Source organism: Capricornis sumatraensis, chromosome X (genome assembly GCF_032405125.1).
Source record: "Capricornis sumatraensis isolate serow.1 chromosome X, serow.2, whole genome shotgun sequence".
Classification (NCBI taxonomy): Eukaryota; Metazoa; Chordata; class Mammalia; order Artiodactyla; family Bovidae; genus Capricornis; species Capricornis sumatraensis.
In genome coordinates this window covers 143284678-143304935 of record NC_091092.1, presented here as the reverse complement: position 1 = coordinate 143304935, position 20258 = coordinate 143284678, and the positions used below count along the sequence as shown (strand labels likewise).

The 20258-nt window shown below is 51.6% G+C and overlaps 2 protein-coding genes across 4 annotated transcripts in view; one reads left to right on the top strand and one right to left on the bottom strand.

The window, feature by feature from the left end:
- Positions 1-4547: 4547 nt before the first annotated feature.
- On the bottom strand, positions 4548-6310 carry LOC138071975 (basic proline-rich protein-like). The gene is made up of 2 exons (XM_068963333.1): positions 5579-6310; positions 4548-4622 (listed from the first exon to the last, which is right to left on the bottom strand). Exons 1-2 carry the CDS (start codon positions 6308-6310, stop codon positions 4548-4550), a joined length of 807 nt encoding a protein of 268 aa, XP_068819434.1.
- TBL1X (transducin beta like 1 X-linked) overlaps positions 6158-20258 on the top strand; it is a 250968-nt gene continuing 236867 nt past the window's right edge. For 2 of the 3 annotated variants that reach the window (XM_068961982.1, XM_068961980.1), the window contains exon 1: positions 6158-6220. The gene's annotated coding sequence lies outside the window, so the exon portion shown is untranslated. The remainder of the gene's footprint in view (positions 6221-20258) is intronic. The other variant, XM_068961984.1, reaches the window with a different exon arrangement.

The following is a 20258-nucleotide window of genomic DNA, read 5'->3' as shown; positions in this document are numbered from 1 at the left end:
GCCTGCAATGTGGGAGACCCGGGTTCGATCCCTGGGTCTGGAAGATCCCCTGGAGAAGGAAATGGCAAACCCACTCCAGGACTCTTGCCTGGAAAATTCCATGGACGGAGGAGCCTGGCGGGCTACAGTCCATGGGGTCACTAGGAGTTGGACACGACTGAGTGACTTCACTTTCACTTTATTGGCCTATGTCTGAGGAGCTGCAGAAAATCATATGGGCCTCGGTGAAATTAGATACTGGATTCAGTGAAAACTAGGCAGTAATTCTCGAGAGAAGCTTAATACCTCTTCCTACTGTCTCTCTTTTTAAAAAAAAATATTAATAGACTGTTTTTTAAAGAATGGTTTTAGATGTACAGAACAATTTAGCATACAGTACAGAGAGTTCCATTTTCCCACCTCCTACACGGCATTTCCAGTGTGAACATCTTTTGTGTGAGAGTGGTACATTTGTTACCACTCTTTATCGAATCAATATAGATAAAATCCACAGTTGAGATTCGCGGTCACTTTCCGTGCTGGCCAGGTCTACCTGTTTGGACGAATGCAGAATGTCATGCAGCCACCACTCCAGTTTCATACAGAATAGGTTCACTGCCCTGAAAAGTCCCTTGGGAGCCCCATGTTCAGCCTTTCTTTCTCATCCTCAGAGCCCCTAGGAAACCACTGACCTTTCCAGTTTGGTGCTTTCTAGAACATCATAGATGCTTACTTCTTGGAAGAAAAGTTATGACCAATCTAGGCAGCATATTTGGAGAAGGAAATGGCAACCCACTCCGGTGTTCTTGCCTGGAGAATCCCAGGGATGGGGGAGCCTGGTGGGCTGCCGTCTATGGGGTCGGACAGAGTCCGACACGACTGAAGCGACTTAGCAGCAGCAGCAGCAGCAAGCAGCATATTAAGAAGCAGAGATGTTACTTTGCCAACAAAGGTTCATCTAGTCAAGGCTGTGGTTTTTCTAGTAGTTGTGTATAGATGTGAGAGTTGGACTGTGAAGAAAGCTGAGCGCCGAAGAACTGATGCTTTTGAACTGCGGTGTTGGAGAAGACTCTTGAGAGTCCCTTAGACTGCAAGGAGATCCAACCAGCCCATCCTAAAGGAGATCAGTCCTGAATATTCATTGGAAAGACTGATGTTGAAGCTGAAACTCCAATCCTTTGGCCACCCGATGTGAAGAGCTGACTCATTGGAATAGACCCTGATGCTGGGAAAGATTGAGGGCAGGAGGAGAAGGGGACGACCGAGGATGAGATGGCTGGATGGCATCACCGACTCAATGGACGTGAGTTTGAGCAAGCTCTGGGAGTTGGTGATGCACAGGGAGCCCGGGCGTGCTGCAGTCCATGGTGTCGTGAAGAGTCGGGCACAACTGAGTGACTGAACTGAGCTGAACTGAGAATGTCATAGAGTCGGACTCACAGGATGTAGACTTTGCAGGCTGGCTTCCTTCACTTGCTGACGTACATTTAAAGTTCCTCCATGTCTTTCCGTGGCTGGATATCTCATTTCTTTTCGTTGCAGAGTAATATTCTACCATATGGATGTATCCCAGTTTGCTTACCTGTCCACCCACCCACTTAACATCGTGGCTGCCTTCGGCGTTGGGTGAGTAAAGCTGCTAGACATCGCTGTGCGTGTTTTTCTACAGACACAAGTTTTCAACTCAGCTGGGTTAAAAACCCGGGAGCGTAGTGGTATGTTTCTGCTTTATAAGAGGGCTTCCCTGGTGGCTCAGAGGATAAAGCCTCTGCCTGCAATGCAGGAGACCCGGGTTCAATTCCTGGGTTGGGAAGATCCCCTGGAGAAGGAAATGGCAACCCACTCCAGTATTCTTGCCTGGAGAATCCCATGGACAGAGGAGCTTTAACTGACCAACTGCCTTCCAAAGTGGTCTTAAGTTTCACATTCCCACCAGCAGGGCATTCAGAGTTCCTGTTTGTCTGCATCCTGTTAGCATTTGAGTTTTTTCCTTTCTTTTGTTTTTGCCCTGCTTGCATTCTCTTGGTCCCCAGACCTGGAACAGAACCAGGGGCCTCTGAAGTCAAAGTACCGGGTCCCTAACCACTGGCCCGCCAGGGAGTTCTCAATGTGATATTTCCCTGTGATATATAATATTCCACAACTTTTCATGTGCTTGCTTGACATCTGTCTATCTCTTTGGGGAGATTTTTGTTTCCAGACCTTTCGTCCATTTTTATTTTGGATTTTTGTCTTAGTGTCCAGTTATGAGACGTTATCTTTGCCTATTTGGGGTTCAGTCCTCTATCAGATATGGATTTTTTGCAAATATGATCTCCCAGTCTGTAGCTTGTGTTTTCATTCTCTTAACAGTCTCCTTTGTAGAATGTTGTTTTAAATTTTAATAAGTCCAACTCATCATTTTTTTTAAAACAGGGATCATGTTATTGATATTTTATCTGAAAACTCATCGCTAAGCCTAAAGCCATCTAGATTTTTCTCTTATGTTTTCTTCTAGGAGTTTTGTGTTTTTTGCCTTTTGTGTTTAGGCAAATTATCCATTTTAAGTTAGTTTCTGTGAAAAGCCTAAGGTTTGGGCTAGATCAATGGTTTTGTTTGTGTTGTAAATGGATGTCCCTTGTTCCAGCACCGTTTGTTGAAAAGGATATTCTTTCTCCACTGAAAAATCTTTGGTCCTTTGTCAAAAATTAGGTGACCGTATTTGTGTGGGTTCTGGCTGCCCTTTTATTACAAATTTGGCTGCTGTTTAGGGGGAATATTGATAGCATTTGTTGGAAGCAGATTCTTGTATTCCAGCTGTTTCCATCAACAACCAAAAATTGTTTGTAGTACAGACACTGCAGTGGATAACTGTGGAAATCATTGCTGCTGGGGCCTCCATAGTAGCCTTTATACCCTTGTCAGAATGCACTGGCTCCTTTCCTGCTCGACTTTAACGTGCTTTTTTTTTTTTCTTTCACTATTTGAAAAATCTGAAAGCCACATTAAATAGTCTAATTTCCCACCTACCCACCGCCCATCTAGCATTCAGAAAGTGGGATTTCAGTGTTACTATGGTAACGTAGGGGTCGCCTTTCCTATCTGAGGTCACAAAATCCCTGGGGGCTCCTAGGACTCTCTGATAAAGGTGCTCCAGTCTTTACTTGTAAGAAGACCCCTGGGATTGCTGGGAGCCGATCAAACAGGAAAGATGAACCCCAAACTCCCTTGCATTGTTAGTTACAAGGATGTGAAAGTCACTCAGTCCTGTCTGACTGTTTGCGACCCCATGGACTCTACAGTCCATGGAATTCTCCAGGCCAGAAGACTGGAGTTGGGTAGCCTTTCCATTTCTCCAGGGGACCTTCCCAACCCAGGGATCGAACCCAGGTCTCCCGCATTGCAGGCATGGATTCTTTCTGAGCCAGACCAGCTGCAAAAACCGGCCACGCCGGGGCGTAGGAGGGAGGGAAGATTTCCACCACTTTTCCATACTTTAAAAATGACTGGCATCTGCCAAGACATCAAAACATACAAAAGAAGCCTTTCTCCTGGTCTCGTTCGGTTCGGAATTTCCAAGCAGCTCCCGACGAGCAGCTAGCGGTGGCAAGCCAGAGAGGGCCAGGTTTGGCTGCGCGGCTACTCGAGAGTGTGCGGTAGCCGAGGGCCGACGTCCCTGTAGAGCAAAGCGCGGTAATGATGTCAACTTGTTATTTACTTTCCAAATCTGAATGACTGAGCAAGGCGAAAGGAGAAATCAATCAACCGCAATGTGACCCTACAGGCGGAAAAAAACGCAGCGCTCCCACCAGCGGGCGGTGGGGGGAAGGGAAGCACGTGTAACCGGGGCCGAGTTGCATCAGGCGCCCTAGCCGGCCTGGGTTTTCTGTTGCATAGCCTTGGTTTTTTTTTTTTTTTTTTCCGATTGCATAAAAAGACCTCAGCCTCAGTCCTCACAAGCCCTAGGAGCCCGGGAGCCAGGCCGGGCAGGCTGGAGACAAGGCCCCGCCACGTCCTTTTGTGTGTGTGTCTGTGTGTGTGTGGTGGGGGGTGGGGAGAGGCTTGAATGGCAACCGGTAGAAAAGAAGGGCAAAATCTATTCTGCTGATTCACAATTATGGAGACCGTGTGTCTTTTTTTTTTTTTTTTATTGCTGTGCTCGAATAATGGTGCAGTCACCGTCGTTTGAAATCATTGACGTTTTACAGCAATATTCGGCAACGTCATTTTGAGGCCGCCTTTTGGAATGGAGGATCAGCCCCTTAAAAAAAAAAGTCACCTCGCCTCCCCTCCCCACACGGTCAGGAACAACAAACGGCCCAGTGTCCCAGAAAGGAGCAAGCGAGGTTACAGTGCAAAATGCTGAGTATCCTGGGCTCTTTTAGGGCAAAAAAAAAAACAAAAAAAAACCCAACCTCGTTAGGCACCAAAGGGAGGGGCTCGCTTCCTTGAAAATATTCGCCAAAGCAGGCATCCAAGGTGCTGGGGTGCGTGTGCAGCGCGCGCGTTTGTTTCAGCGAATTCAGGTCACGCGTGGTGGGCAGTTGTCACCAACCCGGAGGGGGAGAAAGCAACCTGGGGCCTTGGGTTTACCAGGGCTGGGCCGAGTCAGCTATTGCAACAGCAAACAGCTTTGCAAATGTCCCAGGTTCTGCAGCCTGCGGCTGGAGGTGGGGGTGGGGACGGGTGAGAAGGCCCCAGGGCCCCGGTTCCACCACCACGCTCCCCCCCCAAACCCCCGCCTGGAGCACCCCCACCCCAGCTCCTGGCGTCCACCCCAGTATGTCTTGAGTTTCTTTTTCCCCAAGCGCCTTCCCTGCTAGGGATTTTTGCAAAGGTGGAGGCTTCACTGGAGCCCCCACTTTTGGGGGGAAGGGGAAGAGACCGCGGGGGGCGGGGAATGGCCTTTCGGCCGGCGACTTGGAGGGGGCTGACACCCTCAGGCAGGTTCGGGGAGGGGGGTTCATCTCTGAGCTGGGGGGAGGGTAACAGCAGTAGCCCTGTCTCCCTGCCCCCACACCCCCACCCCGGAGACCACGGGGGTGGCGATTCGGTTCCTGTTCCCTCCTGGATAATGGGTTTGGAACTGGGTGGGGAGTAGGTCCGAGTTTTCTGATGCGCACCCCCCCCACCACCCGATGGAGGCCACTGGGTTGGGACAAGGTTCGCAGAGAGGAGGGAAGAGGCCGGGGTTCCTCTCACCCACCCCAGGCGTGGCGGGGACCGGGGAGCTGGGGGAGGGAGGGTGAGGGACAGGGAAGGGTCGGAGGGTCCCCCTCCGCGGGGGAGGGGGTGGATTGGGACACAGGTTTCCCGCCCCCCCCCGCCCCGCGAGGCCGTGGGGGAGGGGCCCAGGCTCTCACCGCCTGCACCGTGGGGGAAGGGCAGGCCTGGGTGTGTGGGGGAGGGGAGCTGGCCTGGGACCGCGGCCCCTTTGGGCGTGGGGGAGGGCGATGGGGGAGGGTCTGGGTGGTGGGGAGGGACGCGGGTTGGGGGAGGGCGCAGGGGACCTGGGCTCCCCTCCCCTGGCGGTGGGGGAGGGGGCGGGCTGGGGCCGCGGGGCAGGGGCTGGCCGAGGACGAGGCCTCTTTGGGGGTGGGGGAGGGCGGTGAGAAGGGACCCGGGTGGGGGAGGGTGCAGGGGCCCCTTTCCCTGAGGCGGGGTCGAGCGCAGGCTGGGGGCAGTGGGGGAGGGCGATGGGGAGGCCCCGGGTCGGGGAGGCCGCAGGCTGGGGGATGTGGGGGGTGATGGGGGAGGGCAGTGGGGGGGGCCCCGGGCTCCCCTCCCCCGGCGGCGGCGGCGGCGGGGGCGGGCGCAGGCTGGGGGCGGCGCCCAGGGCCGTCCTCCCGGCCGGGGTCGGCGTTCCGGCGGCCGCTCCCCAGCGGAGGTCACTGGCCGCGCCGGTCCCTCCCGCGTCCCGCCCTCTCCCGCTGCCGCCGTTTCCCCCCCTCCCCGCCCGCCCCGTCCTCCGCGCTCGGGAGCGAGGAGCCGCCCGCGCCCCCGCCCCGCCGCCGCCGCCGCAGCGCCCTCGCCGCCATTCGGCACCCGAAACTTTCCAGCGCCCGCGCGTCTCGGGGACTCGGCGGCGGCGGGGGACGCGGGGCGGGGGCGGCCCGGGGGGCGGCGGCGCGCGGCGGCTCCGGGCGCCGGGGCCCTCGGCGGCCGCGGCGCGGCCCGGGCTCGGCGGCGGCGGCGGCGGCGGCCGGCGGGGCGCAGGCTCGGAGCGGCGGCGCCGGACACAAGTTGCGCGGCTCAGGGCGAGGTGAGTGTGCGCGCGGGGCTCGGCCCGGGCCGGGCGCGCTGCGGAAACTTCTCTCGCTCGGGGTAGGGGGGAGGCCCGGGCCCGGCTCATTCCCGCTCTCCGAGGGGTTCAGGCCGGCCGCCCGCCCGCCCGGGGACCCCCGTCTCTGGTTAGGGGGGCGGGGTGCAGTGGAGAGGGGGGCCCAGCTTCCCCAAGTGTCCCCCGGGGGCTCGGGCTGGGGTGCTGCGCGCGCTCCCTGCAGCCTGAACAATACCCCGATGGGGCCGCTCCCCCAAAGTGGTGCCGGCGCGTCGGGGGTTGTGGGGGCGGGCGGAGAGTGGAGCGGGGGGGAAGGGGAGGCTTCTTTGTTTTGGGGAGGGGGAGGTGGCCGGTAAGTTTTGGCGAGGAGGGTGGGGGTGGGGAGCGCTCCATTGGTCCCCTCGGGTGCCGCTTTTGTCTGCCGGGCCCGAGGCTGGCCGGGCAAGCCTGCGCGGCCGCGGGGACCCCCCCTCATGGGGGAGGGGAGCCCCATTCATCGCCCCCCCCCGGGGGCGCGGCGCGGCGGCGCGCGTAGGGCGCACTGAGTGGCGCGCGAGGCAGCGCGGGCCCGCGGCGGTTCAGTTTCTGCGGCGCGGAAACTGTCAGGAAGTGGGGAGCTCCCCCCAACTTGCGCCCCCACCGTCCCAGCCCGGCCCGTAGCGAGGAAGACAGGATGGGGATATCTTGGGTGGGTGGGGGTGGGCGTCCCTAGGCGATCTACAGAGCGCGCCCTGGGCGGGGGGGCGGCTGTAGACCTGTTGCGCCCGGTCTGGGGGGGGAGGGGTGCCCCGAGATCCGCGTGCCAGGCAGTGCTTCCTTCTCCCCACCCCCTACCCCGCCACCCTCCCGAGGGGACCTCGCCCACGGCGGTGGGGGTGGCCGGTTCGGAATGGAGTGGGGCGCGCCATCGTGGGGTCGGGGGCCACCGGAGGTCGCCGGGGACTGACACTTGGGGGTCACTAGAGGGCCCCCCCCAACTCGGGGCTCTGGGACTTCACGTGCGTTGCCCGTGCGCGGCAAGGCCGGCGCCCGGGATGGTTTTAAGGCACGGCCTGGCCTTCCTCCGAGTCCACTGCAAATTCCACGAAGTTAAAAAGTCCGAGGTGTGTTGTTGTCGATTTTTTCCCCTCCTGTCGCCGATGTTGTAGCGCGGAACCGCCAAGGAAATAGAAATCCGTCTCCTCTGTTCCTTCTGCCGCGGCTTGGGTTCTTGCTTGGCTTTGTCACATATGGCTTGAGCTGATTTCTTAAATGTTTTTCTATCCAGACGCGCCGCCTGAGCCCCTGGGTTAACCTGGAAGGCGAGGGGCGGGACTCCAGCCTGGGGGAGGGGGGGCGTGCGGGTGGTGATGGCGGGGAGGCTCGGGTTAAGTCCAGTCTGATCGGTGGCCTCAGGGGTAGCAGATGGTGGAAGGTCTTCTGGGAAGTTTAGTCATTCCTAGAAGAGACGAGATCGGGTGGGGGTGGGGAGATGTCAATTATGGAAACCATTGAGAGTTGAAGACGCTTTTCACGTGGAAGGGATGTTCAGATATCTCAGATGTACTGCAGATTGCTGTGGAAAACCACCCAGCTGGATAACGAATCCGGAAATGAAAGTTTGAAGTCCCATCCCTTGACCCACGTCTTAAAATGGCCCCTGAAGGATCATTCCGTGTGAAGTTCCTTAAGTGAACACACACCTGTGGAACAGCCCGTGAAGACTCTAAGGTGTTTTTTCTTTGATGCTGTACAAAGCAAGGAGATTGGCTCTGCTTTAGTCAGCACCTGCACGCCCCCACCCCCCGCCATTGAAATTTCACCCCTGGAGCCTGAGTCTCTCCCCTCCTGCAAGTTGGGGTGTTTTAGTTAAAGTTCCTGCAGTCAACCCCTTTGAACCAGAGGAGCTTCAGTGTTCTCATTGGTGATGACTTCCTGAATGTACCTGGGTGGGAGGTTTGTAGGTTTCAGTGCTAGGCAGCGAAAGACCCCCTGAGTCCAGCTCCGTGGGGACACGTAAAACTGCTTTTGCTGGAAAAGCAGCCTTTGTCCCCATCTGGCCTGAACTAGTGAAACAGCCCACCCTGATGTCCTGCTCCACCATTGACCTTGAAGTCCTGCCAGTTTTCCGAGTATCATTTGCTATATGTACAAAAATAAAAATGGGAACCGAGATCACGGTACTCATTGGATAGTGCAGGGGCAGAGAGGAGGAACCGTTATGTGTAAGTTTTTTTGAAAACGTCGAGTTCGCTTGTAAATTTTCACTGTTGCTCTGGCTCAGATAGATTCATCATCCTTTGGTTACTCAAATGCCATGCACTGAGGATTTTACAGGCACTTAATGCCCTGTGTGCAGCGATTATTATTTGCATTCAGCTGCAGAAGACACTGACTTTGCTCATCTGTGGTGGAGGGAAGATTGTTTGATTCTGGAAACCCAGCTCTGAAGCTTGGTGTTGTCTTCCTGTGTTGACATGGGGTGAATGTTCCCATTTGGAGACAAACTTGTTAAATTACAGAGACACACTTTCTCCCCCACACAGAATCTTACATTGAACTCTCTCTCTATATAAAATCCTAGATTTCTCAACAGAATTCATGAAAGGTCAATCACAGTGGCAGCATTGTTTTGTGCATAGCTTAATTATCTGGTGTGGTAGCCACTACCCACCTGGGCATATTTAGATTCCAGCTAATTAAAGTTCATTTAATAGTGGTGGTGTTACTAAAATGCCCAGGTCTGTTGCTTCAGTGCTCTGCCCGTAATTCAGATAGCCAACAGGTGTGAGTACCTGGGGGGGGGGTCACCTTATTGCAACAGTACAGAACTTGAAGAAAGTCCAGTTTGGGAGTGGTGCTCTGCAGTTTGGCTTCCCCGGGTGGCTCAATGGTAAAGAATCTGCGTGCAGTGCAGGAGACTGAGTTCGACCCCTGAGCTGGGACGATCCCCTGGAGGAGGAAATGGCAACACACTCCAGTATTGCCTGGAGAATCCCATGGTCAGAGGAGCCTGGCGGTCTACAGTACACGGGGTTGCAAAGAGTTGGACATGACTGAAGTGATTTAACACACACTCACTCTCTATTTACTGCAAGTGAGGCTCTGTAAAGAGAACAGTAAAGAGTTAGCCTGCTGCTTGTGGGAGGAGGGGAGAGGCTGTAAGAATTTTAGACAATTTACTGGTCAGTCAGTTCAGTTGCAGTTGTATCCGACTCTTTGCGACCCCATAAACCGCAGCACGCCAGGCCTCTCTGTCCATCACCAACTCCCACAATTCACCCAAACCCATGTCCATTGAGTCGGTGATGCCATCCAACCATCATCCTCTGTCGTCCCCTTCTCCTGCTCTCAATCTTTCCCAGCATCAGGGTCTTTTCCAGTGAGTCAGCTCTTCGCATCAGGTGGCCAAAGTAAACCTTTAAAAAAAAAATTTTCAGCTAGCAAGTCACCTGGGAAAGTGATTTCAGCAAGGTTGACAGCTGCAGTTTTAAGGCTGAGGCGGTGTGGATCACTTCTGAATTGGAAAACCAGGACTCCAAGCTGGAGTTTTCGTGAGGATTCCACTTTGGAAAAAGAGTGTGCCTCAGTTTCCCTTTCTGAAAAAAAAGCCAGTCCCCACGTTGCCTGCCCGAGTGTGTTGTGGCCAACATCCCTTGGGGGTCTCAAGGTGTTGCCAACAGTGTGGCCCTGTGTAGCTGATTGAGAGACTGTATCTGATACGCTCCCCTTCTCTCCACTCCCCAAGCCAAGTTTGTGTTCTAAGTTTTAACGTCCTGAGGGCAAAATCTTCTGTATCAAGAAGGCCGACAAGGAATCCTCCCTACAGATGAGACTTCACAATGGTCAGTGTGTTTTTGACAAGTGGCTGAATGGTGGCCGTTTCCTGTACACCGGTCCCTGCATCAGGATGTTATTTTCAATTCCTTAGTTGATGTGTTCTTTGTATAATCTTTTGCATTTTTTTTTTCCCACGGATTAGAATTTTTATTTGTAAATCAGGAGGGTGGGGGGAACCCAGTTTTGCTTTTGGGAGAGAGGTGACTTCCCAGATGGCCCCTTTGTACTGTTTGTCTTTAGTCTTGCTTTCATCTCAAGAGCTGTCTGCCTTTGAGACACCCGGGATAGTCACGATTATTTCGCTTGCAGAGTGGAGAAATGGGTTCCAGCAGGGGGAAGGCAGACCCAGAGAAGGCATCTCACTTAGGTCTTGAGCATCAAGAATTCACAGCCTCCCTCAGTGACCTATTGGGAAGGAGGGCTCCTCACGCCAACCCTGGGGATGCCCCCTTGCCCAGCTCTTGTCCAGGAGCATTGCCAGGTTTGACCGGGGCCTGGGGACCAGCCTGATCGCACTGTCCTGTAAAATGAGGCCCCCCCAGGTGTGGTCTCTCCACACCTCGCTGTTGCGTCCTGTTTCTCCTTTAGAAAACTATGTGACCTGCAGTAATAAGCTGTTTTCAGTACCGAGACACTTAAAAAATAGCGTTCAATTGGGAGGCAAGACTCAAGTTTTGTAAACATGCTTAAGTTGAAAAGATGATAAACTTTTTTTTTTTTTTTCCCATAACTATTTTTAGCGTGAAGGAAGTAACTGGACACCAGTTGTCCCCTCGGGGCTGGCCCTCCGTGGCCCTCTCCCCTCATCCATCCTTCCCATGGGGCTGGACCAAACGGATGGGCCTGGCCATACCACCAGTCAAACCAAAAGAAAAGCTGGATGTGTGAAGGGACAGATGGACGGAGTCCACGTGTTTTTTTAAAGGGAAAGGGAGAAAGCAAATTTAAAACCTCAGGGCGGTGGGTGGGGGGTGGGGGTGGAAATGGAGGCGGTCACAAAAGTGCTCCCCAGACCCTTGATCCAGGGTGGTCGTAAGCTCGCAGAGGGGATGGCCTCCTGCAAGCCCTCTTGTGTGCGATCACCGCCATCAAATATTTCCTGGGAATCCTCTGCCGGATGGAAGGATGCAGGTGTGAAGTGGAAGCCATTGAAAACAGTTTACTTGGAGCAAACGTACACTTAGAAACAGAGAGGAGATTATTTCCATCTTACACCGGAAGTTGGGTACCACTTCTACGGGTCTGGTTAGCCCTTGGTGGGCAGAAATGAGCCATGAAGCATTGGCTTGCAGGTTGAAAACAGAGAAACGGAGAGAAGACTATTTCCATCTTCTGCAGGAAGTTGGGTACCACTTCCACGGGTCTGGTTAGCTCTTGGTGGGTGGAAATGAGCCATGAAGCATTGGGTCGCAGGTTGAAGAGAAATAGAAGTTTAAGCAGGTGAAGGTAGAGGAGATGGTTGCATACGGAAACCGCGTCCTCAGCGTTTGAACGCGGGAAGCTCATCGTCCACTCGTAGTCCTCAGCTCAGGCACTCTCGCCCCCTACAGTGTTTGGCAGCATCTGGAGACATCGGCGGCGGTCACCTGTCAGGGGTTGAGGGGACGGTGGTCTCCCTGGTGGGCCCACGGATGTTGGGTCCCCTCTCACGGTGCTCCTTGGTACAGAGCCACCCCCAAAAAAGGACCCAACGCTGGGAGTCCGGAGTCCTGTTTTGGTCCGGGGGCCAGTGGGATGGCGGGACAAGGTAGGCGTCGGTTGGTCCTCGCAGGCCGTTTTAGGATGCTTTCGAAGGAAGGGAGGACGAGGGAACAGGAGGAGGTGGCCAGCTGGATGGCCTTTGGGGACCGCAGCAGCTGGAGGGGCTCGGTGGGCCAGGATGTGTTCACGCCCAGTTCAGCTCCCACTCCGTCTTCAGCCCCAGGCTTTTCAGAGCCCTCGAGGCTTTGCACCCCTGCACTGGGCTTCTTCCTGTGGGTTTTGCTGAGGTCACTGCAGATTTGCCCAGGTGTCGCTCTCAGTCAGCTTCTGGGGACTTTGGGTATTTATCGGGTTGGGGTGGGGGGAACCCAGCACCTGTCTGCTGTTTTCAGGCCCTCACAGGGCCCAGGGCCGTGTGGATTAACCTGGACTGGGGGGTGGCGACCTCCACTGCTGGGGGTGCTCCAGAGGGCGAGGGGATAGAGTCCCCTACTTGGGGGATTCAGGCTGGGTCCCCTCTCCTGTGACTAGTGGGTTAGTGGACAAGGGCTGGGGAGCCGCAGGGCTGTGGACCTGCAGTGGGTGGGTGGGGGTCACCCCTGGCACCCAGAGTCTGGTCCCTGCGTGCACTGGGGTCACCCGGAGCCAGCCTGAAGCGCTTTCCTCTGGAAGCCCTAGGGGAGCGCCAGGCACACCATGGTTGGGGGCCTTGTGAGCTGCTGCTGGTTCTGGGCGTCGGGGGGCAGGGCTCTGAAGGAAATCTGGTTTGAGGCCAGCTCACCATGCGCCGATGCCGCCTTTGGGCATATCAGTGATCTCCCCTGGCCTTGGTTTACTCGTGTCGAGAGAGAGACAGAGACAGAGAAAAGCAGATTTATTTCTCAGGCTTGTTGTGTTAACAGACAGGGTTATCATCATGCTTGGAGCCCGGTGTGCTCCTGTCTTACTCACCTCTGAAGCTGGGAGTGGCTGGGGAAGCATCCAATAATAATAAGAATACTATGTCTTTATTAGTTCCGGTGGTCTCCAGCAATTGCCTGCTTGCTTTCCTTGTCTTTTTCTCTCCTCTGGAGTTAAATTTCAGGGGCTGGCACGTTCACACACACACACACACACACAGATACACGCTATATATAGATCCATATATACTCTGTGTTTCCCAGATTTACTCTATGATGGAGTTTGAATTTCTGCATGCTGAAATGTCTGTAACCAGCACCACCAGAATCAGGGTGAAAAGGGACAGGGAAATTGTTCAGTTGTGTCCAACTCTGCGACCCTATGGACTGCAGCACGCCAGGCCTCCCTGTCCATCATCAACTCCCGGAGTTTACTCAGATTCATGTCCATCGAGTCAGTGATGCCATCCAGCCATCTCATCCTCTGTCGTCCCCTTCTCCTCCTGCCTTCAATCATTCTTTCCCAACATCAGGGTCTTTTCACATGAGTCAGCTCTTCGCATCAGGTAGCCGAGGTATTGGAGTTTCAGCTTTAGCATCAGTCCTTCTGGTGAATATTCAGGACTGAGTTCCGTTAGAATGGACTGGTTGGATCTCCTTGCAGTTCCAGGGATTTTCAAGAATCTTTTCCAAGACCACAGTTCAAAAGCATCCATTCTTTGGTGCTCAGCTTTCTTTATAGTCCAATTCTCACATCACAGTACATCATGCTAAATGCCGGGGTGGATAAAACACAAGGTGGAATGAAGATTGCCGGAGAAATATCAATAACCTCACATGACACCACCTTTATGGCAGAAAGCAAAGAGGAACTCAAGAGCCTCTTGATGAAAGTGAAAGAGGATAATGAAAAAGCTGGTTTAAAACTCAACATTCAGAAAACTAAGATCATGGCATCACTTCATGGCAAATAGATGGGGAAACAGTGGAAGCAGTGCCAGACTTTATTTTTTGGGCTCCAAAGTCACTGCAGATGGTGACTGCATCCATGATATTAGCAGATGCTTGCTCCTTGGAAGAAAAGCTCTGACCAACCTAGACAGTGTATTAAGAATCAGAGACGTTACTTGGTCAACAAACGTTCATCTAGTCAAAGCTATGGTTTTCCCAGTAATAATGTATAGATGTTAGAGTTGGACCATAAAGAGAGCTGAGTGCCTAAGAAATGATGCCTTTGAACTGTGGTGTTGGAGAAGACTCTTGAGAGTCCCTTCGACTGCAAGGAGATACAACCCAATCCATCCTAGAGGAACTCAGTCCTGAATATTCTTTGGAAGGACTGATGCTGAAGCTGAAACTCCAATACCTTGGTTAACCTGATAGTGAAGAGCTGACTCCTTGGAAAAGACCCTGATGCTGGGAAAGATTGAAGGCGGGAGGTGAAGAGGACGACAGAGGAGGAGATGGTTGGATGGCATCACCGACTCGATGGACATGAGCGTGAGCAAGCTCCAGGAGTTGGTGGTGGACAGGAAGGCCTGGCATACTGCGGTCCGTGCGGTCGCAAAGAGTCACATGTGACTGAGCTTTAGTTAACTGAACACTTGGGCCAGTGTATTTTCCTGAGAATCATTCTGCACCGTGCATATCATCAAAAGCAAGGGAAAACCGCACTTAGAGCTTCTTAATGCTTGGAAGAGATCATGGTGAAAAAATGCCAGGTGTCTTGTGGTCTTAGGTGCCTGAGATTTAGTCTCTTCCTATGCTGGGCAGTCCTTGCTTCGAGGTCAGTTGAGGTGGGACATTTTTTGGGGGGCCGCGTTCAGAGACTTTCTCCAGCAATCCTGCGGAGAGACATTGAATATGTCCCGTATATTCGTAGCTCATGTCTTTAGTTTCAAAAACTGGACTTGCCTTTTTGAGGCAGTGGTTTTTCCCAGTGGGTTAATACCGGGGCCATAAGGCAGGCTAAAAATACCCACTTGTGCTGGCATTGGCTTGTCGTAGAAATAAAATTCCTACAGCTGTGTTTCTCTGTGGTTGCTGACCTACATTCTACCTTGGGTCGTCATTTCACTGTCTGTGATCAAGTGGGACGTGGCGTGTTCTCTTAGGACAAGCCTTCGCCTGACGTTTTGGCCAGGTGAGTCCTGCCTTGGGCTTGTGTTGAAGTCATTGAACCTGTGTGTGTCCTCAAGTGTAGCGTTGAAGGCGTTAAGGAGCTAGCTGTGAAGCCTCTCACATGTCTCCTGTGTCCAGATTCTAATGTGGAAAAGGAAGACTGCTTCAGTGTTGATGATGGCTTTTTTTTTTTTAATTGATTGCAGTTTCTGGACTGTGATAGGTCTTTGTTGCATCGTGTGGGCTTTCTCGTTCCGGCGAGCAGGGTCGAATCTTCTCGGCAGTGCTTAGGTTTCTCGTTGCAGTGGCATCTCTTGTGGCAGAGTGGAGGCTCTAGGGTGCTCGGGTGTCAGTAGTTGCAGCCCAGGGGCTCAGCACTTGTAACCCTCAGGCTTAGTTGCACGGTGGCCTGGGGGATCTTCCCTGGCCAGGGATCGAACCTGTTTCCCTTCCATTGCAAGGCAGATTCTTAACCACTGGACCACTAGGGAAGCTCCCATCTTTTTTTTAAAAAAAAAAAAAAACACTCTTATAGGTTACGGTTTCAGTTCAGTTCAGTTGCAGTCGTGTCTGACTCTTTGCGACCCCATGGACTGCAGCATGCCAGGCCTCCCTGTCTATCACCTACTCCTGGAGTCCACCCAGACCCATATCCATTGAGTCGGTAATGCCATCCAGCCATCTCATCCTCTGTTGTCCCCTTCTCCTCCCGCCTTCAATCTTTTCCATCATCAGGGTCTTTTCCAAGAAATCAGTTCTTCCCATCAGGTGGCCAGAGTATTGGAGCTTAAACATCAGTCCTTCCAATGAATATTCAGGACTGAGTTCCTTTAGGATGGACTGGTTGGATCTCCTTGCAGTCCAAGGGACTCTCAAGAGTCTTCTCTAACACCACAGTTCAAAAGCATCAATTCTTCGGCACTCAGCTTTCTTTATGGTTCAACCTTCACATCCGTACATGACTGCTGGAGAAATCATAGCCTTGACTAGACGGACCTTTGTTGGCAAAGTGATGTCTCTGCTTTTTAATATGCTGTCTAGGTTGGTCATCGGAGCAAGTGTCTTTTAATATCATGGCTGCAGTCACCATCTGCAGTGATTTTGGAGCCTGTGAAAACAAAGTCTGTCACTGTTTCCATTGTTTCCCCATCTATTTGCCATGAAGTGATGGGACTGGATGCCATGATCTTTGTGTTTTGAACGTTGAGTTTATGGTGGTTTTGTATTAACTAGCTGTTTGGGAGAACTGTGTGTCCTGCTTTGTCATGTTTCCCATGACTGAAATAGGCAATCCTCAACATTGCTAAGTCAGTTGCCTACTTAGGGAAAAAAAAAAAGCCCTGTAGCATTTCAGAGGACACTTTGCGCTGTGAGTTACCTCCAAATAATTCTTAGGAGTGGTGTTGTCTTCTGATCTCTAGAGACCCTGTGAAAGAAGCAGAAATGATGCTCAGGGGAAAATTCACAGTGTTTATTCTTGTGAAGAGTGTCTCTTGCCTGGAATTCCTGTCATTTATTCCTGTCGTGGTCTGTGTGGCTGGAATGCTAAAAAGGAAACATGAGAGATCTCTTTATTTACTTCTCTTGAGCAGTTGAAGACTTCTGTGAGAGTCAGCCTCATCCATGTTGGAGCAATCCATGTACAGAGACAGCCCTTCCTGTCTTGGAGAGCTGGACTCGTATCTGTTACAGACTTGCCCCTTGTCATCCGGCTCTAAGGTGTCTGTGCACATCTGTTATCCACTTTGCAATAATTTCTGTTAGTTTAAACTTTCTGGGAGATGGAATTGTGGGCAAAAGAAGTTTGTGTGATGCCATATTGTTTCTTAAATCAGGAATAGCAAATACTTTGATATGGTAAAGACCTGGTAAGTTATGATGGAGAACTGGAGAAAATCCTGTGTCACTGAGCAGAGATTTTTGTTTCTGGTGCATCGTGAGTGATTCTTCAGTTCAGTGGCTCAGCTGTGTTCAACTCTTTGCAACCCCATGGGCTGCAGCACACCAGGGCTCCCTGTCCATCACCAACTCCCGGAGCTTGCTCAAACTTACGTCCATTGAGTCTGTGATGGCCATCCCACCATCTCATCCTCTGTCATCCCCTTCTCCTCCCGCCCTCAATCTTTCCCAGCATCAGGGTCTTTTCCAATGAGTCAGCCCTTCTCATCAGGTGGCCAAAGTATTGGATTTAGCCAGGTCAGCTATGCCTCTCCAGGTACCGTTGTTATCTTAACATGCGTTTGAAGATGAGAACTGAGAAAGTAGAGTCTGCTTCACGTCTGTAGTGCCGGTTATGCAGACGTAATTCTCAGCATCTATAAAGTTAGCCAGGTAGTTGCCGAGTTTTATGTTGAATTTCAGAAACTCAGCTCAGCAGAGAATTGATTCATTTAGGAGACAGGTTCAAGTTGGGTCCTTGCCAAGGTGGTTTTTCCCAACAGAATCTTATCAGGCATTTTAATCCCTTGAAACTTGACTGCCAACTCAGTGTTGGTTAAAGAGTCAGATATTCACGGTTATCAACGTAAGAACCACGGTTGCTAGTTTCTGACAGTTGCAGGTCAGTCTTGGGAGACACGGTTTGGTTTAGCTCCTAATGTGATCATGGAAAAAGTAATCACGTTAGGTTTGTGTTCCTAAGACGCATGATGATTCTGTGCCAATTTCAACAGTTTCCAGGGATCTGAAGTGTAATTCTTCAAAAAGCTTTGCCAGGAGAGAGAGCGGTGGAGGGGCACCTGGCCCAGAAGTTGGTGACAGTGAGAATTAATGATGTCGCGTGTCCAGGGCATGACAAGAGATGGTTGTAGACTGGCTGAAAACAAGTGGAGGAGTTTATGGAAATGAAACTTGCCTGTTAAATTTCACGAGCCTCTGACTACGTTTCCTTGAAACCCAGAGTCTCCACCTTTAGTTGGGGCCGAGGAGGACACAGATGCCTTGTTTCCGCTTTTAATTCCCGAAGTGGACTCCTGAGAAGTGAATTTCGTCTCTGGTAGGTGCTCTGTGAGATTTACTGGAGTGCAGGAAGAAACTTAAGTTGTGTGTGTGTGTGTGTGTTTTTTTTTTTTCTCTAATAGTTAGAAAATGTCTGTGGTCTATGAAAAATGCATACAATGTTAGTTGAGTGTTATCTCTAGCTAATACTTAGAGGAGTTAGGGTTAATGCTTCAGTGGTTTTCACTGAGAGGTGTATGGTGAAAAAGTGTCTTAGAGATCACCGGTGAGGTTCTTAGAGGTGATGAAGGAAAGAAACTGAAGTCCCTGAATAAAGGGGGGCACAGATGTAGTTTGTGTGTGTGTGTACACATGTGCGTTAAGTGACAGGCCTGCCACCTTAAAGATCAGACCTCCCCCCAGGGTTGCAGCTATTAATAATGTCATTTGGAGAAAACAGCATATACAGTGACAGTACTGTATATTTGGGTCTGCCGGGTTTTGCCTGCTTTAAGAGCTGAGAAACGATTTGTGTTTCGGAACCAGATGACAGTATCGCAGTTGCAGCTGCATGGGGAAACGTTGGAACAGTGCTGTGCTTTTTAAAGCATTTCTTAACGCCGCGGTGTTTTCATAATCACTTAATTCTGTCTGTAAATCGGCTGCTCTCATTGACGGATGCCCTCGGGGCTCCCAAGAACCAGGCTTTTTATTTTTATTTTTTTGTGGAAGACGTGATTCCAACTGCACAAGATGTGAGATAGCGCTGGAACAGGCTTGTGATACAAGCTTTTGTGTGCCTTCAGTCTGGCTGTTTATATTGCATTTTTTTCTTTTTTCCCCAAAAGACATATTTCATCTATCATGGCTGTTTATATGTATATATATATTTTTTGCATATCACTTGAGAGGCTTTTTAATAGAGAAAAGTGTCATTTTGGTTGATATTTGTTGGTAGCGTTGCAGAGAGTAAATAAATAACAGAAATTATATTCACAACCCAGACCGCACTGTGGGCTGCAGAGGTGAGACCTGGGACTCACCTCCACACTTCAGGTCCTTGCCTGAGCTTCAGGTCGTTTGCGGAGAACGGCTTTGGTTTGTGGCACACTGAATGCCGACCGCAAGTAGCTCCTGGGTTTCCACAGCAGCCGTTGTGTTTGCTTAGCTTGAAGTAATTGAGGTGTCAGCTTCGGGTTTTGTGTGTGAGTTGTGGTGTTCGAGTCTTGTGTCTCTTTTTGTGGCTCCTGAGTTTGCAGTGTAGCTTTTGTGAGTCCCGAAAAGCAGAGAACCAGCCCTGTGCACACAAGATGTCTGCAGATGACGACCCTCAGGCCTGTCAGTATCCACTCAAGACATTCATTTGTCCTTGGGTAAACTGATCAAACTGGTCCATCCTAAAGGAAATCAATGGACTATTCAATGGATATGCAATGGAAGGACTGAAGCTGAAGCTACAATACTTTGGCTACCAAAGAGCTGACTCATTGGGAAGGACCCTGATGCTGGGAAAGATTGAAGGCGAGAGGAGAAGGGGACGACAGAGGACGAGATGGCTGGATGGCATCACCGAGTCAATGGACATAAGTTTGAGTCAACTCCGGGAGTTTGATGGACAGGGAGGCCTGGTGTGCCATGGGGTCTCAGAGTCGGACACGACTGAGCGACTGCACAACAAAACTGATCCATTTAATCTGCTAATGAAGAAAACAGAAGATGGTTTCTTTTATGGTAGTATTCAGAAGACACCGACTGTAAAGACATAGAAGAAACAGGAAGGAGATTTTTTTTTTCCTTTTTTTAAAAATTGAACCTGTGTCTTGCAGGATCTTAATCCCCGTAACCAGGGATAGAATGCAGGCCCTTGGCACTGAAAGCTTGGAATCCCAGCCAGTAGACCTCCGGGGAATTCCCGGGAAGTAGAATTTTTGATGTCTGTATTATGCACCTTTGTCTCTGCTCTCCAGAGATCAGTGCTTGAAGCTCCTGTAACGTGATTTGATGAAAGCCTTTCGGAAGGTACTCTTGTCTGCCCCGTCCCTGATCGTCTAAGAGGCGAGAGATACGCAAAGTATTTTGCTTTTAACTGGATGCCTTAAGCCTCGCCCAGGTCCTGACCCTCCCCCAGGAGGGCTCTTGGTTTCAGCAGGAGGGGTCTTCATTGTGACCCCCAGGCACTCTAGCTGTGGCACACGGGTTTCATTGCTTCACAGGGTGTGGGAGCTTATTTCCCTGACCAGGGATTGAACCCCTCGTCCCCTGCATTGGAAGGCGGATTCTCAACCAGTGGACAGTCGGGAGTCCCGGCGACCCAACGTCTTGTTGCAGACAGGTCAGCTCAACACTGATAAATCGCTTCAGCTTTGGGCAGGAATCTTTTTCCTGTTTTTGTTGTTGATAACTCTCTAATAATTACTCGCTTGGTTATTTTCGAGCCAAATTATGCTAAATAATATTCAGAGCTGTATCAGAGAATAACCATATCTTGAGAGTCCTCGAAGAAACGGGTTTAAAAGTTGTTTTTATTTCCTGAATGTGTGCCG